The sequence below is a fragment of the Poecile atricapillus genome, chromosome 14 (genome assembly GCF_030490865.1).
Source record: "Poecile atricapillus isolate bPoeAtr1 chromosome 14, bPoeAtr1.hap1, whole genome shotgun sequence".
Lineage (NCBI taxonomy): Eukaryota > Metazoa > Chordata > Aves > Passeriformes > Paridae > Poecile > Poecile atricapillus.
In genome coordinates, this window is record NC_081262.1 from 3,093,828 (window position 1) to 3,110,670 (window position 16,843).

General features: G+C 47.4%; 1 protein-coding gene across 6 annotated transcripts in view; it reads left to right on the top strand.

The window, feature by feature from the left end:
- The first annotated feature begins 5,235 nt into the window (after positions 1-5,235).
- Positions 5,236-16,843, top strand: part of CREBBP (CREB binding protein) — a 95,213-nt gene continuing 83,605 nt past the window's right edge. For 3 of the 6 annotated variants that reach the window (XM_058849269.1, XM_058849270.1, XM_058849271.1), the window contains exon 1: positions 5,236-5,662. In XM_058849269.1, the coding sequence (XP_058705252.1) occupies positions 5,578-5,662 (85 nt within the window). In that variant the 5' untranslated portion in view covers positions 5,236-5,577. The remainder of the gene's footprint in view (positions 5,663-16,843) is intronic. The other 3 variants (XM_058849273.1, XM_058849272.1, XM_058849275.1) reach the window with 2 other exon arrangements.

Here is a 16,843-nt window from a genome sequence, read left to right on the forward strand (position 1 = left end):
TTCTGTGTCTTTGTTTTTACCCATGTTGGCTGAAACCACCCATAACCCATAAACCACTAATTGCAATTGCTAAAAGAGAGCTGGCAGACATTTACCTTGCCCAGATTACCCAGATTACTATTTTATGGGTAGAAATATGATTTTCAAACTGACTGTGGGGCAGATTGCAAGCTGGTGTCAGAGAGATGAGAAAGCATAATGTAGCAGAGCCCAAAGACAGACATTTTTTGTAGCAGTTTACTTTAAAAACAAAGCAAATGGACTGTTGCCTCTCAGACAAAATCTGAGATTTGTCGAGCAACAACCCAGAGTGAGAGCACAAAGGTTTATACAGATTTTTCTTAATAGTTTTTCAGGCATGGCAAAGTTACAGGCAACTCCAGCAAAAAGGCTTCACATCTGGGACTTAAGAAAGAAGGACCCCTCAGAGTGACAGATTCAATTATGCTGATGACAGAAGACTGGTTTTCCTGAGCTGCTACTCTCGCTTTGGTGAAATAGCCTTACCCACTACTTGGGGGATTCCTCCACAGCAGAGTTAGATGGTCCTGACAGATGATGGCAGGATTTTGGGCAATTTGCAGAAAAGCCCAGGTCTTCATCCAGTCCCCACTAGACTCTATTCAACAAGTAGGTAGGAAATGGCTTTACATTAATGAATACTTAGTGAAAAGGAGAGCAGAATCAGATCTGACTGGTGCTTGTGGGATATCACCCACAGAACATGTTCAGCCACCTGAAAATACTCTTTTTGCATGAAACGAAACAAGGACACCCTTTGGGATGTGTGTCAGGCTCTGTAGCTCAAGGAGCCAAGGGTTTGCAGAAGTTCACAGACACACAGCTAAACACAAAACACTGCTGTGATTGCGGTCCCTGGGTTACCACCACTTCCTGAACACCACGGAATTCACACACACAATGAAAATCAGAAGCCAGAAACAACAGTTATTTCACATAAAATTGCTCCAGAATCCCATGAGTGTAGGGTGTGTGTAACCAGACGTGCCTGGAGAAAGAATAGGCAGCACCTTCTGCAACAGCCAGGAGGAGAGGAGGCAGCAGGCTCTGGGCTTTTCTTCTATCCTGGAACAGCTTTGGCAGCACATGGGGATGGTAAGGCCACCAGGTGCTGAGACATAACATTACCAGGAAAAACAGACTCCCATTCCCAATGAGAACTCCTCTGATGGTGCCACGGTGACTGCAAGTTACAGGGCAGAGCTCCTCAGAAGTTATTCAAACACTGCTAATTGTTTGGCTGTAAGGTTTTGAGGTCACAAGCTATAGAAATGATACTTCCATGTTTTGGGTGGGGAAGGAAGGTAGGATCTCAGGAACTGTGTCTTTAAGCAGCTTAGTTCTGGAGACAGGAAGTCTGGCAATGGGCTGCAGCAGTGCAGATTTTATTATGCAATTTCTCTTGGAACTAGTCCCTGAATAAAGGAGTTATCCATTAAGCACCTGCTTCACCCTCCCTCCTGAACACCACAGATGAAGGCCTCAGGAATCCTTTCAAGGGCTTACCCATCAGCTGGGGAGCAGGGAGCCATGCTCTGGGGGCCAGACTGGGAATACTGGTGTATTTGATATATAGTGTCTTTGAAAAGTTTCTCTTCATTAAATCCTCCTACTCTGAGCTTGTTCCATGTTTGGCATTACCAGTGGGTGAGGCCATCCAAGTCTTGCAATACTGATACCAAAGGGCTGGGGTACCCCAGCCTACTTTTAGGCCTTCAGGGTATTTAATCATAACTCTCTTTCCAGGAGCAGTGGATAACAGCCAAGGTCTTCCTCTCTCTCCTGCCATTAACCCAGTGCTCTTCTGATCCCATGCAGGGGCAGCTGGGGCCATCCTAACGGGACATTGCAGCATGGAGAAGCTGCAGGACACAGGGGCAGTAGGATCCTCCTCCTCTGCCCCTACTGCCTGGAGTAAAGGATTCCCCCCCTCCAAAGCACCTCCTTTCCCTCACACTCTGTTCCTGGGACTCAAAGCCCCTCTCTGACTTCACTGATGTGGCACTTGCTGTAAAGACAGAGGAGTTCTCCCAGCTAACCATGGCCTCCATACATGCTCTGCTTTTCTCCCCATTCCCAACACTGGGTACATGGCATTTCCCTCAGAGGCACCGACACAGCAGCTCCTGTCCCAGCACTGGGGCTGCCAGGGCCCCTGGCTCAGCGGCTGTGTGGTCAGGGCTGCAGTACTGGTGTAACACAGGTGTGTTGCCCAAGCACCAGGCAGCATGGACATCCTCTGGAGACAGGCAGTAGCTGTGGGATTGCTCAGGATCTGTCCCCAGTGGTAAATCTCCATCCTGATTTTATCCTGGAGCTGCAGTTAGTGCAGCAGCAGGGAAGGGGGATCATGATGGGAGCAAAGTGCTATGGAGGGCTCCTGGTGTCAGCAACTCCAGCATAACCACAAGTGATGCAATTGTAGAACCACAGACTCACTTGGGTTTGAGAGGGGCTTTAACCATGAGCTTGTGCCACCTCCCTGCCATGGGCAGAGACACCTTCCACTAGCTCAGGATGCCCAGGCTGTAATGGCCAAGGCAAGCAGAAGGAGTGATCCAAGATGCAGTTCAAAATACACCAACCAAACTTGTTAAAAAGTTGAAGCAGAAGTCAGAAAAAGACACTCTGGGCTGCGACTTAGAGTCTGAGCTGACTCCCTCCCCTCACCTTAATCAGCAAAACATTTTCCTTTAACCTAAACTGGGATAAATGCTTTAAAACACAGTAAAATGCTGCTGGATAAGAGCTGCTGCTTTTACATCTAGAAGTACTGTGAAACACCGAACCCTGTCCCACACGGAAACATTCTGAAACAGATGGGAACTCACTGCTTTAGAAGAAAATTGAAGCAGGCATAAGCAGAGAGCCCTTACTTGGGTAACTAATGAGTAATACAGTGATAGAAGCAGAGGCCTATCAGAGACCTCCATGTGATTACAGCCAGACCTCAGCAAGGACAGGCACCATGTAAATAAATACAGAATTTGCAAGTAAATGTAATGAAATTCATGTAAATGTAGAAGTAAATGTAATGAAATCAAGTTTTGCAGTAAACAAAAGGCAGACTTACTCTTTGCAAAGGAATCTGTCATTATAGATCTCCTTTAAACCAATAAATTATTGCTGTTGAATCCATCTCAGCTTATGGAGCTCCTCAGCATATCCTTAGAATTGCGTCCAGCCCTTCTCCAGCCTCTCTTCCCATTGTGGCTGCCCTGGGAGGACATTCCAACATGAAGGCGATGAAAACAGCCCCAAGCAACCAGTTTGGGTACAAGGAGCTCTGCTGCCACACACGTCACCGGGCTTATACGACCTGATTCTCAGGTTGGGAACCAGTATGGAAATCCATGGAAGTATGTGAGCTCTAGTCTTCTAAACCTGTTTTGGGCTGGGGAAGTCTGTCTAGACAGAGCAGAGAGTGTTTGTAAAGTGAGGCTGGGTTTGATGCTGGTGCCTGAGAGTGGGTCAGCTCCAAAGGGACACTTGCCCTCGTGTGTCTGCTCTGAGGACATGGGGGAAAATGGGGGCACTGAGGGGGAGCTTGGGAGGGGATCTTGTGAGGGGGACATTAACAGGGAATGTCCACCGTGGGATTGAGAGGGGAAACTGAGAAGGGACACTCTGAGAGGGACATTAAGAGAGAGCATCTCTGTGCAATTGACAGGGAAATTTGAGAGGTGACTGAGGGGAAACTGAGAGGGGAGACTGTGAGGGGGATGGCTGTGAGTTGGGCATTGAGAGGGAACGTCTATGGTGAGACTGAGAAGGCAGACTGGAAATGTAACTGTGAGGAAATGTAACTGAGATGGGAGTCTGAGGGGAAGACTGAGGGGAAGACTGAGAGGGGACATCCATGGTGGGATTGAGAGGAGAGACTGGGGTGGAGGCTCTGAGGAATATGAGGGGAGAAAAGACTGTGAGGGGGTATTGAGCCATCCGTGATGGGACTGAAAGAGGAGATTGTGGGGGTTCTCTGAAAAGTTCTCTGAAAGGACTGAGAGGGGAAGGGGGGATAACGGGGAGACTTGAGGGGGCACTGTGAGGGGGGCATTGCAACATGTGAGGGGAGTTAGAGAGGGGTCTGTGGAGCAAGGGCTCTGAGGGACTGAGGGGAGACTGAAGGGCCAATGGGCCCTCCATGGTGGGACTGCGAGGGGAGATTAAGGGGGTCACTATGAGGGGACTGAGGGGAGACTGTGGAGACTTGAAGGTGTCGCTGTGAGAGGAGTACTGGGACATCTCTGGTGGGACTGCAGGGAGACTGCGGGGGACGCTGTGAGGGGGACACAGACATCTGAGGGGAGTCGGAACCCTGTGAGGGGTCAGCTCTGGGGTGCTGAGGGCGAGCCCCTACAGAAGCAGACAGGAAAGACCGATGCGAGGACGTGGGGGGGAAATAATGCACTGAGAGGACTGAAGGGAGACTATGAGGCGGCACCGGGAGGAGGCACCTGAGACAGCTGAGGGGCGACGGAGAGGGGACGCTGTGAGGGGGTACTGCGGGGGGTGCCCTGACCGAAGCAAACAGGGAACGCACCGAAGCGGGGCACGGCGGCGGAGAGAGAGCGCAAGGCACCTCACGCACGGTGTGTGGGGCGGGGTCACCGCCCGCCGGCCCCGCCGTCCCCGAGCCCCTCAGCGGAGCAACTGAGGACGGCGCCCAGCGCTTCCGGCGCCGCGCGCGCCTTTCCGGCAGGGCGGGGCCGCGCCGCGAGCGCGGTGACGCAGCGCGCAGGCCCCGCCCCCGCCCCGCCCCCGAGGGCTCTGGAAAAGAGAAGAGAAAAAAAAACTTTTTTTTTTAATTGAGGAATCAACAGCCGCCATCTTGTCGCGGAGCCGGAGCGCGGCGCGGGCGGAGCGGGCCGGGCCGGGCCGGGCCGGGGCAGCGGGGCCGCCCCGCCGCCGCACGGGGCAGCCGCGCCGAGCGCCGCCGACGCGCACAGGGGGCTCGAGCCAGCGGGGCGCAGCCGCCCGGAGCCAACCGACCGCCGCCGCCGCCACCGGGAGCCGCCGCCGCCGCCGCGCCGCGCTCATTGTTTTGGGGCGTTTTTGGGGGGTCGGCGCGTTTTTCCGCTTTTTGGTGATTTTTTTTCCTTTTTTTTAATTTTTGCCCCCCCCCCCCCCCCCCCGCTCCCTTCTCTTCTCCTCCCCCCCCTCCTCCCTCCCCTACCTCGGCCGCGGGCGGGCGGCGGGCGGGGGCCGGGGCGAAGCCGCCGCCGCGGAGGGGAGGGGACGGGGCGAGGCGAGGGGAGCGTGTGGGGGGGCGGAATGCGCCCCGAGTGACGGCCTGAGCCGCCATCCGGGCACCGCGGCGGGGGGAGCGCCCGGGAGGAGCGCGGCCGGCAGGGAGGGGGCGCTGGGCCCTTCGCTCCCCGCCCCGAGCCCTCCTCCCTGCGGCCTGCGGCGGCCCGGCATGGGGGAGCGGGGGCGGCCGGCCGGGCACTGAGCGGCGCTGTTGGGTTCCCGTGCGGCGGAGGAGCGGGGACAGCGAGCTCGGCCCCCCCCGAGCACCCCCGGACAACGATCACCGGCTCCGCCGCTTCGGCCACCATGGCGGAGAACTTACTCGACGGGCCGCCCAACCCCAAGCGAGCCAAGCTCAACTCGCCGGGCTTCTCCGCCAGCGATAGCACAGGTAAGGCCGCGGGGGTGGGTCGGGCGGGGCTCTACGGCGGTTCTCCCCCCACACCCCCCCGCCCTTACCGCCCCGCCGGAGGGGGGGCCGGGGGGGACCGCCCGCCCTGCCGCGGTTCCTGGCGGGGCTGGGTTGGGCCTCCCGCAGTCGAAGTTACCGGGCGGGACCCGTACGCCAAGTACCGTCCCGGCTATAAATAGCGGTTGGAACGAGACGTTTTTGAGTTGGGTTTCCCTTCTATTCCTCCATCACCTTCGTTTTTAGTGCTTCGGTTTGGGTGATGGGGGTGTACAGGTGAGTGGGGTGCGGGTAGGGAAGGAGAAGGGCCAGGCATGGGAAGCACCGACCATCCTGCTTATTGTACAATCGTGGAATGGTTCGGGTTGAAAGGGACCTTCAAGCCCGTCTTGTTCCATCTCCTGCCATGGAGAACACCTTCCACTATCCCAGGTTGCTCTAAGTCCCGTCCAGCCTGGCCTTGGTCATTTCCAGGGATGGGGCAGCCACAGCTTCTCTCGGCAGCCTGTGCCAGGGCCTCACTGCCGTCAAAGGAAAGAATTTCTCCCCGATACCGAGTCTAAATCTACCCTACTTCAGCTTAAAGCTGAAGGTGCCTTCTTGGAAGCGTGATTGAGGTTTCTATCTACCCCTTAAACCCCACAGATTACCCACAACTAATAGCCCTATATAACAGGCTTTTTCACTGTGCCCCTGTATGTGACACCACGGAATAAAAACTCCTTAATAGCTTCTTAGTCATAGAATTATTTGGGTTAGAAAGGACCTTGAAGACCATCTGGTTCTACCCTCCAATTAATACTTTGTGATTTTTTTCTACTTCCCAACCTGAAGTTTTAAGGCATTTGTCTTAAACTGTTTCAAGCATATTTCCTTTAAAGCCCAAACGATTTGCAGATAATAATTGAAGTTGTGAGGTTGCTCATATGCTGAAATGCCCCGCAGCCCGGCAGTCACTGTGACTTGTCGGTGTCGTGTAGTGTCTCTGGCATGCCTTTTTCTTCAATTGTGATGGGTTTGTAGATAATAAAACGCCTCAAAATGTCTCGTTTCCAGCCAGCGTGTGCCCGTTGTAAATACACACGTGTGTGCACAAGAGCATGTGTGCCTGGACCGGCCTTTCCCGGTGTTCCGACTGTTTCAATCCCTGAAAGAGTGGTTTCAGAACACGAAGTCTGTTGGACTTAAATTTCTGCTTTCAGAGATTAATGAATCTTGTGGAAGGGATAGTGATAAGTTAATCGTGCTATGCCTGCTGTTTTCATAGACTGAAAAAAAATATTACTATAATTGAGTTGATAAATTCTGTGGGTTTTTTCGTCTTGCCCAATCTGCATTTGGCAACAGTTTACAGATGCTTCGGTCCTTTAGGGGCTTTTTATGGAAACCTTTACTTCTCAGCCTGCAAATAAATGAAACAAGTGAGAAAGAAACAGTATCGAATAAGAATTGTCGGGGAATATCTAGGTGAGGTCTTGTGATTGAGCCGTGTTAATCCCTTGTGTGGAAGCACTGGAATATATGGAAGGCTGATACACCAGTTGCTGCGAAATGCTCTTTGTAACTCAGGACAAATACAGTTTACAGATCTTTAATTCTTTAGCGAGACATTTTAGACTCTCCTGGTAGCCAGTGCCTTGGTTTGTTGGTTTTTTTTTTTTTTCTTTCTTTCTTCTTTCTTTTTTGAAGTTCACTTGGGCTGTTCTGGAATGCTTCAGTCTTAATTACGTCCTGTTCAGCAAGTTCTCGTGTGTCTCGAGGAGCTCTGTGTGGTGCTGGATGTGTGAACTCCAGCATCTGCAGAAAGTTCTGCAGGGCTCAAGGGGCCTGGGGGTACTGGGATGGCAAACCCCAAGTTATATTCTGGACAAGCGTGTCCATAGAGTTCTGTCATCGTCCTGGTCTTCCATAGGCAAAAGTACCTCTGCCAAGGGTGTGGGTAATGTCTGTGCACTTAGAGAGGGTTGTTTTTAGGAAAAACACTTCTAAGTTTGTTGCCAGCAGTTAATGCTGCTTGTTGAAGGATCGCCGAAGGTTTCTGTGCATTGTGGCAGGCAATATAAATAGTTGGAGTAGTGATTGCTGTCAAATGCCTGCTCCTGGAACTAAACCAGGCTTCTCCTTGGTGCTGGGGCTTAAATGGAAAAGTTCTGTTGCAACCTGGAGAGTGGTCTTTGTAATCAGGGCAGCCTGGGGAGATGGGTCTGAGGCTTTTGCCCTGGATGAGCTGTGAGTTGAGCAGAATTCTGTTCTGTTGAACAGAATTGTAATTGCAGTGGTTGCTCCACACTGGTGGGTGCTGCAGCTGCCGTGAGCGGGACGTGCTTTCCCAGCCGCCGTTGCGTTGGGCCCGGCTGAACAGTTCGGCTCAAGCCTGCAAATGCTCACACCCAAGGCTGTGAAGGCAGGCCTGAACATCGGGCAGAAAGCAAATGCTCTCCTCCTTGTTTATATTTCTCTTGATGCTTTGATGCGGTGATGTTAAGCAACTCCTTTTGTCAGGGTAAGTTTTAGGTGCCTTTAATCTTTCTGATAAAAATAGCTCCTCAGCTTACCAGGGCAAAGTTTGTGCCGTTGAAATTGGTCTGCTTACCTTCTGAAAATACGGCCTTTTCTGTTAAACCTAAGCAGCTGAATCCAGTGTCTGATCTTGCAGAGATGAAAGGATAACAGAAATGGGTGCTGTGACCATCGTTAAGTTTCATGATAGTCCCATTTTACAGTTGCCCCGCTGCTCTTTGTATCAATAAGGAAGGTTACGACTCCTGGCTGTTAACTTTGCTCGCCATTGCTGTGCTGTATTGAACGAGCTGACTCCTGTGGTAAAATGTCCGTGGGAAAGATTTTTCCTTGTCTAGCCAGGTAGGAGTAGTGCTTTTGTCTAATTACTGCTTTATTGGATACACAGGCGTTTTCAGACCTAAACATTTGTCTCCTCTGTGGCTGTTGTGAGATGTTCTCATCCAGCACCACAGAATAAACAAGGGACTCCTACAAAAAGTAGAATTACAGTAACTTTGCTTATGGCAGTGTGTTATTTCAGTGCTGAGTGTTGTGATTGTTTTGCACATTGCTGGCATTGGTCCTTCAGCAGAATATACAGAGACCTGGCAGCGGTCTTGGGCTGGTTGGGAAAAACGTGCCTGAATGGAGCAGTGGCACAGCTGGAGGTGTTCAGGGGCCCCTGGACTGTGGTCCCTTCTGCAGGTAGCTTGGTGAGGGTCTGGGTTTCACTAAAGTCGTGCTTCTGTCTGCATTCATTGTGTTCCCTGCAGCTTCTGCTGCTGTGGTGCTGCGCCAGTTCCAGAAACAACACGGCGTAATCTGGGCCAGAGCAGAGGGTGTCCCTGACGGCATCAGGAGTTAACAAATTCTTAAAGTAGGTGAAGTTGGGGAGAAGGTGAGCTGTGCAGCTTCCAAAGTCCATTAGAGCTAGGTTTTCACTTCACACTTCCTTGTGTAGGGGGTTTTGTTGATTTTTGTTTCTTTCTTCCTCCGTAAATTCTGATCCTGCCTAGATTAAGCCGTGTTGCTGCTGCTGCAAAAGCTGTGGGCCAGGCTCCCCGATAACTCCTGTTCTCTTCCTGGCCCATGGATTGGCATCCAGGGCCTGGATTTTACACTGGGGAAAGGCTGGCCCTGCTGCACGTGCCTCTGTACGTGCCGAGATAAGTAGATCTCTGGCTGACTCCCAGCCAGCCACAGAACTTCGCAGAAGGGAGTTCGTGTCGATGCGCAGCCTGATTTGATCCTGCTCTCCTGCCAAAAACCAGATAGGTGTATTGCAGTGGATTTAGGTTTTAGTTTGAAAAGAGGTGGACAAAAGCAAAGTAGCTTAAGGAGAGACAGCAAGGTTTTCTAAGCTTGTGTTCACATTCTTAGCAGAGACTTCAGATGGAGTGACGTCTCGGTGATCTAAACCCAGATTTTGTTTGGGCACGTGAAAGCATTAGTATGGATGTTTCAAAGGGTTCATTCCTGCGTGGCTGAAAAGCTTCGTGAAAGCCTCTGTAATCGGTCTGCTCTTGTTTTGTATGATACCTGCAAAACTGGAGTGTCATGTGTGTGCTGTGGCAGTAAGAATCACAGTCACACACGCGCTTTCTTGTTCTCTCCCTGGAACAAGGAAAAGGATAATGAAATTAAGTGAACACACTCTCATTTATAGGCAGAAAATTTAGGGAAGAAATTCACTTTCTGAAAAGCTGTAGGTGAAGGAGTGTACGTAGTTGTAATTATTCCACGGGAATGTCCTTTTTGTTTAGTTTTTTGTTGGTTTTGTGGTACTTGTGCCCTAACTATCTGGGATGGGAAAAGTGGGCTGGGATATTTCACGGCTATATTGTTTCTTGTGGAATACTTCATGGTTATATTGTTTAAGACTCATGGAACCGTGGGGGTGGTGAATGGAAGAGGCTGATGCCAAGCAAGATGTTTACTTTGGGCTAGAAGCTTGATCCAAGCTGTTTTGGTTTTTTTCACCTGAAGTGACTGACCTGCATAACTTGATGCCAGCATTTGTGATCGGGGAGGACAGGAGATTTGTGAGATTAGAAATAGGCTCATTTGTAGAGTCTAGCACAGCTAATTCTTAGCAGTTTCTAAGGCATTGCTGATAGCAGGGTATTGTCTACTCTCTCAATGTTTGTGGGCTTTTACAGGTTTTTCCAAGGAGTTTGACACTCATGTCTGTGTGGGATGAAAAGTTGAGCAGATGATCTGCTAGCCTGATCATATGTGACAGTCCACAGTCCTACCATTTTGCCCATTCCTTTACTTTTTGAAATTCATACTTTGAGAATTGCACATGTACTGGGGACTTCAAAATTACTCCCCCTCCAGTGACTTAAAGTTAACTAAGAAAATGCTGTCAAGTGCTATGACGTAGAGCTTCTGAAGAAGCCCTTCCAGCAGCAGGCAGGAATAGAGGCCGTGTCTTTGCTGTACTCCAGAGATCTCTTGGTAGCTTGTGAAATGATTCCCAGTTTTCTGCTGCAAATAATTCACTTTCTTTTTTGGCTGGACATTCCTTGAAGTCATCGTCCAGTGCCATTAATTATTTTTACAGCAACATGCTGTGCTTTTTTATTATACCTGCAGTTTCACATTAAAAACCCCACATATTCTTAGTGTTTATCTTTATTAGATATTTTGCTTACTGTTGCTACCTGCTAAGAGAGAAGAACATGAAAAAACCCCTCACCCTACTGACAAAATACTGCAGGTTAATGTGAAATCAGGGTGGAGGGGGTAGTTGAAAAACCCAATTTGAATAATTCTGGGGTTTGTTCTTATGAAGTGAAAAAACATGAGATAACTAAGAAATCTGACACTTCCACCCTAATTTGTTTTACACTTTCAAGAATTTTTGCTTTGTAAATCTTCCTTTTAACATATGTTATGTTTTCCATCTGTCTTTTCAGATGTCTAAGATGCAGAGAGAACCTAAATTGTTTATTTGGAAAACTCTTTGATAAAGATGCTTCAACAAATACTATTAAGTATTTTGCAGAATCATAAGTGTGAATTAAAAGAAAACTGCAACTTACATTAGCAGTGATAATTATAACTCATAATCTAAATCTCTTAAAATACCCTTCCTTTCTTGCTTTCTTATTTGCTACCATCAAGAAATAAGGATCTTATTTATGACACTGGATAAATATCTTTGGTTTGCAGTTTGTTTGTGGATATATTTTTACTTATGCATCTGTAAGTCTGTAAAATAATCCCCCGCTTCCCTGCCGGTCACCTTTAGTGCTGTGAAAGCTTCCTTGGGAAGACAGCACTGGGAAAAGTTGTTCTTCCCTGGATGACTGTTCCTCTCAGTCTCCTGGGCACATCATTTTCCTGCTGTAGCTGGACATGACAGAGCCAGGAATCAGAGCTGGAGACTTTCTGCTGCAGAGTGAGAAGTAAAATGGGACATGAGATTGCAGCCCCTGTCCGTGTGTGTGTCACCAGCAGAGCACGAGCTGCTCCCTGGCTCTGCCCAGCTTTCCTAGCTGGGTTAGTGGGTGTTGCTGATGACATCACTTCTGTGTCATCTCTTGTGTAGTGTCATCTCGTGCAGAAAAGAGATGGGGAAATTACCAAGTGGCTTGAGTTGAGTAAATACTGAGTATGAGTCTGGTTTGGAATAGCTGTGAAATTTTTTCCTAAGTTCATAAGCTCCCTAAAGGAAAGTATTAATGAGAATGGTTCAAAACAGCCACAATCTCACTGAAACCAGTGCTTTAAAGTAAAAGATTCATGAGGGAGTTGGGCTTTTCGTATTGTCAGTTACAGTTGGAAGATTTTTTAGACATAAATATACAAAAATCGTTAGTTTTAAGTGCCTGTCTGCTGCTGCTTCCTCATGTATGTTTGGTTTGTTTTGGGTTGTATGTCCTTGCACAACTGAATTTGAGTTGCCAAGCAGAAGACAGTTCCCTTAAATTTGGTATCAGAAATAGGGAGGAAAAAGTGGCATTAAAAAGACTGGAATATATACTTTCTGCAGCTTTGATACATCACAGAGGAGACCCTAGACTTGCCTGGTACATGATAATGTTGCTTTTTTTCTCTTGTTTTACAGTATTACTTCAAGTACATATTTATATATTTCACTCTTCCCAGAATAGGCCTTTTCTGTGGTTCTGTTGGAGAAGCTGTGTTAAGGTGGGAATTTTCATAGAAAGACTTGTGTAGCTGAAGGGAGCTCCTGAGCCAGAAGTGAGCTTGAGTTCTCACCGCTGACACTGTCAGTCATTGTGGGGAGCACAAGGAACTGAACACTTACAAACCTGAACCACCTGTGTTGGCAAGACATTCACTAAGAAGTCTCTAGCCAGGGAATGTCATAGCTAAAGTTTGTTTGTCAAGATAATTCGTGTCCTTGTGTGTTACGTGTCAATTCCCTTTCCAGGTGGGCACTGAGGGTGGCACAGCCTAAGGAAAGCTGTGGGTCTGGCAGCTGAGGGAGCCAACTCAAGGCAGCCACAAGCAGACACTGGCTTGGTACAGACTGTGCATTTCATGCTGACTTAAGCAAGTGCCCACTATTAATTACCAGACTCTCAGATGATTCCTTTTAAAAGGGTCATTCTGAACTTAAATGTTCTGTTGGCTGTTAAATTTGGGCAAAAAGCACGGTGTGTGTGTTTGTGATAGGATGAGAAGGCAGTCTCGCTTCTGTTAATGTGCTCCAAGAACCTTAAAGTATTTCATCTTCATCAGGATGATCTTGTGAATGAGAAGCTGATGTTCCCAGTGTGGTGTCTCCCAGTCCATAGGCAGATTGCCTTCTCTTCCTTCTGTCTGGGTTTCTCTTCTTGTGGTAAATAAATTTACTGAAGCCTTCTGGTCTGTAAGGGGTTAGCCTGGTAGCCATGTGCACTGGGACAGTAGCCATGTGTGTCTTGTGGATGCTGCTGGGTGGGAATTAGACTTATTCACAAATGTAGACATGGCAATTGTGTCAAAATAGTGAAGATACCTCAGGAAACAAGAGGAAGAATGATTTTGGAGAGGGGCAGAGGAAGCCAAAGGCAATCCATCATTCGCCACCTGATGCTTCTAAGAGCAGACCAGAGTGAGCACTGTTGTTGGGATGCTTCTGCCATGCATTTTGGCATTACCTTGGCTTTATTCCCCTCTGGGAAGAGATCAGAGACTAGCTTCTTATCTGGGTATTTTTCATATTTGCTTCTTTATATAAACCTTAATGCCAGGTGCAAGGGCCATTTAACGTGCTCTCATATACTACTTTGTAATTGATAGGGAAACATTTGAGTGATCTGTGATTTATTCTTTATGAAAGAATAGAATAATCCCTAAATCCACCAGTTTATTTCTGAAATAAACCAGTATCTCAGGTTTTTCTAGGTTTTTAACACAGGTGGTGTTGTGACTATGAACACAGCAAAAGAAAGATGGTGGAGACAACTTGGAAAGTACAGCAGAGAGAACCTTGAGGTTATGACATCGTGATACAAAACTTGGAAGGAGAGGCTGGGGAGTAAGCCTGGTGTGACCAAGGAAGAATCTCAGTTTATACTACTCTCCTTTCATGGAGGTGAGGAGGAGCACAGGGACAAAACAGGTGGCTTTTCCTGTATCAGGTGGTACTTGTTATCACACCTTAGTGGTGGTATAAAGGATGTGGATATGTGCATTTCCCCATCCTGGCTCTTGTGTCTGCTGGTGGAGCTTGTGTCAGGAGGTGAATCAGGATTACAGGTAGTATTGCACTAGAGGTTAGAAGAGAACTGAATTTTATTTTTTTTTTCATTAGTTTCATGATTTGTTTGTGTAACAAGCTTCACTTAGTTGCTGAAGTGTTCCCAAAATAGATTGGGGGAGATATGAGGAGCTGTCTCTAAAATCCCAGCCACAGGAAAGCAAGAGAAGGCAAGTGTCAAACCCATTTTCAAAAAGGGTTAAAAGACAATACAGTCAGCTGCAGACTGTTGAGCCTCCTATCCATCACTGGGAAGGTCATGGAGGAGCTGGAATGAATTCGGTGAAGCGCTGCTCAGGAGATTGGGGGCTGGAGCATGCGCCCTTTGAGAGGAGGTGGAGGGCTGGGCTGCAGACAGACCTGATGTCCCTTCCAACCTGGGTGACTGTGGGCCTATCAACAAGAGAGAGCTGTGATGATGGTTCCAATGAATGTTCTAGAGATAAGTCCCAGGGATTCCAAAAGGTGAGGTTCATATCAACATATTTGAGTTTTGACAAGTCCAGTGACTTAGGAACAAGCAACCCAGACTGTATTCCTTTCTCATCCCAAATGAAAGTAGTTTAAACGATCAAGCAGGTAGAAATTTAATTAAATATTCAAATCTCTTATTGAAGCCATAAATTGTCGAGACTCATCCAGATCCTTGATATTGGATCTCTCTTTCCTTCTCATCACCCTCCACCCAGCCATCAGGGTCTGCTTAACCCAGCCAGGTCCCTCATCACCATCATTCTCAACCTGGTTGTTAAACATGGTGTTTGGAGGAAGTGATGCTGCTCTGCTGAAAGCCAAGGTCAGATGCATGTCAGTTCCCAAGCTTTGAGTGTCTTCTTAGGGAAAATCACAAATCTAAAGTTTCCTTACTGGAAATTTTAAATTTTCCATGAACACATTGTTTAATTGTTCTAAAATGTTAAATGTAATAATTGTCTTTTGTGAAACAATAAATTACAGAATCCTCAAACCTCGAAAGGAAGTTGGGATGGACGTGGTAATTGCTTACTGTGCCACACAGTGTGGCTGTTGAGGGGAGCTACCTGACAGTGAATTTTAGGGAATGGCTGGAGCTCTGAACTGTTGAGGCTTTGTCTGCTGGGGTCTGGCATGATTGAAAGAAGCCTTACAAAACAAAATTGGGCTCACTGAAATGTAACAGCTATGTTGGCATGAAAGAAAGGCACGGTGAAAATACTGCTTGTGTGCTGGACTTCAGTGTCTGCTCTGTGCCACGAGCAGTCAGTTTGTGACAGGAAAACTCCCAGTCACGTCTCAAGCAAAGATTATGCTGTAAAAATTGAAACTGAATTTGATAGTTCTCCTTCTGCTTGCTGAGATATACATTTGAGATAATAAGTCACATAATGAAACACCTTAGGATGTTTGTCACCTCTCCAGGCTGAGCTAAAGGGGGAAAAATGATGACATTAAAACAAGTTAATTGATTGGATATGTATATTAGAAAAGTCCTGCAGTAACAGTCACAAGCAGTTGTACAGATGAGAATGTCCTGCCTTCAGCATGCAGCACAGTTTTGGGGTTTTTTCTTCTGAGAAGCCCTAGAAGGAAACAGAACATAATTTTTTTTTAAAATTCTGGTTGCTGAAAGTGTTGTCCAGGAAGGCAGAAAACTGTGACATTTAAGCTCATAAGACTGAAATTAGGAGAGAAAGTGTCTCAAGTGTGGTTATCTTCTATGTGTGAAAATAGCTGCTCAAAGAATGCAGAATGCTCAAATTGGAAAAAGAGCCCTTTGGAAAGAGTGGGGGTGTGGTTCTTGCCTAGTGCTTTTCCATGCCTTCCAGAAAACGTAATCTCTGGTTTTTTGGTGCTCTGCTGTTAAGAGGACGTTTGGGTTTATGTGACAGAGGTAATGAAAGGTGTGAGGTTTAGGATCAGAAGTGCTGTGTTAGAGACAGGACACAGCGAGGTGAATCTCCGCAGCCTTAGTCAGCTCCGCTGCTTCCTGAGCGCTGAATTAAAGGTATGTGCCGGATGGGTTTGGGGAATCTCTTCTCCTTTAAAATCCAGACCACTTTTCCTGCTCTGATGTGTGCTGGGTGCGTGGCAGCTTTGAGGATGGAGCAGGTTAAAGCTCGGTGGGACTTCTCAGCAAAGGTGTTCCCTGACCATGGCTTCAGGTAACTGCAGGCAAAAGCATCCCTCAGTTTTTAGCCTCTTGGTAGCTGCCTTTGAGAAACAGTTGAAGCATTGAGAATGGGATCAATTCTGTTCTTCTTGTGAGGATGGAGGGACTGCAGTTGCTTTTCATTTCTCTGTCAGTAGAAATGGGCCATGTTCATATTATGGCAGATTTTTATATGTGTGTAAATATATTTATTCTTTTTATAACTGCCAAGACAATCTCTTATCTTTATGGATTTGTTGCAGACATGCTCAAGTAGATTTTTGTTTTCTGTTGTATTTTATAACCGTTGTAAAATGTGCCTTGTGTTGCTGTTTTTAATGTGCATGACTCTGATGAAATATAAAAGAAGATGATTAATCATTGTATGAACAATTGAATTCTTGGTGAATTTTTACAGGACCATTGTGTTAAGTTGTTTACCTGCTTTTTATTTTCCTGCTGGCAGAGCTGTACATTTTCCATGTCTAACCTTAATGTACAGCTTTCTTACAGGAGCTTAGGAGTGGTAGATTATTTCAGGTTTAAAGTGGCAGTGTTCCCAAATGCTTTCTTCACTCTTTTTTTTGTAAACTGCAAAAACATTTCCAGTTCTTGGCTCTGGCAAGACTGAGAGAGTCCAGCCAGCCAAGCAAAAAAAAACAAATTGAGCATTTATACTCCAGCATCCCATTTTGAAATACAGCTGGAAAAAACTACTCTTTAAGCCACAGCAACATCTTCTCCCTTCATATTTTGTCTTTTTCTGTGGCCCTATCCCTGAACCCACATATTGTCCATGAAATATTAACAATTT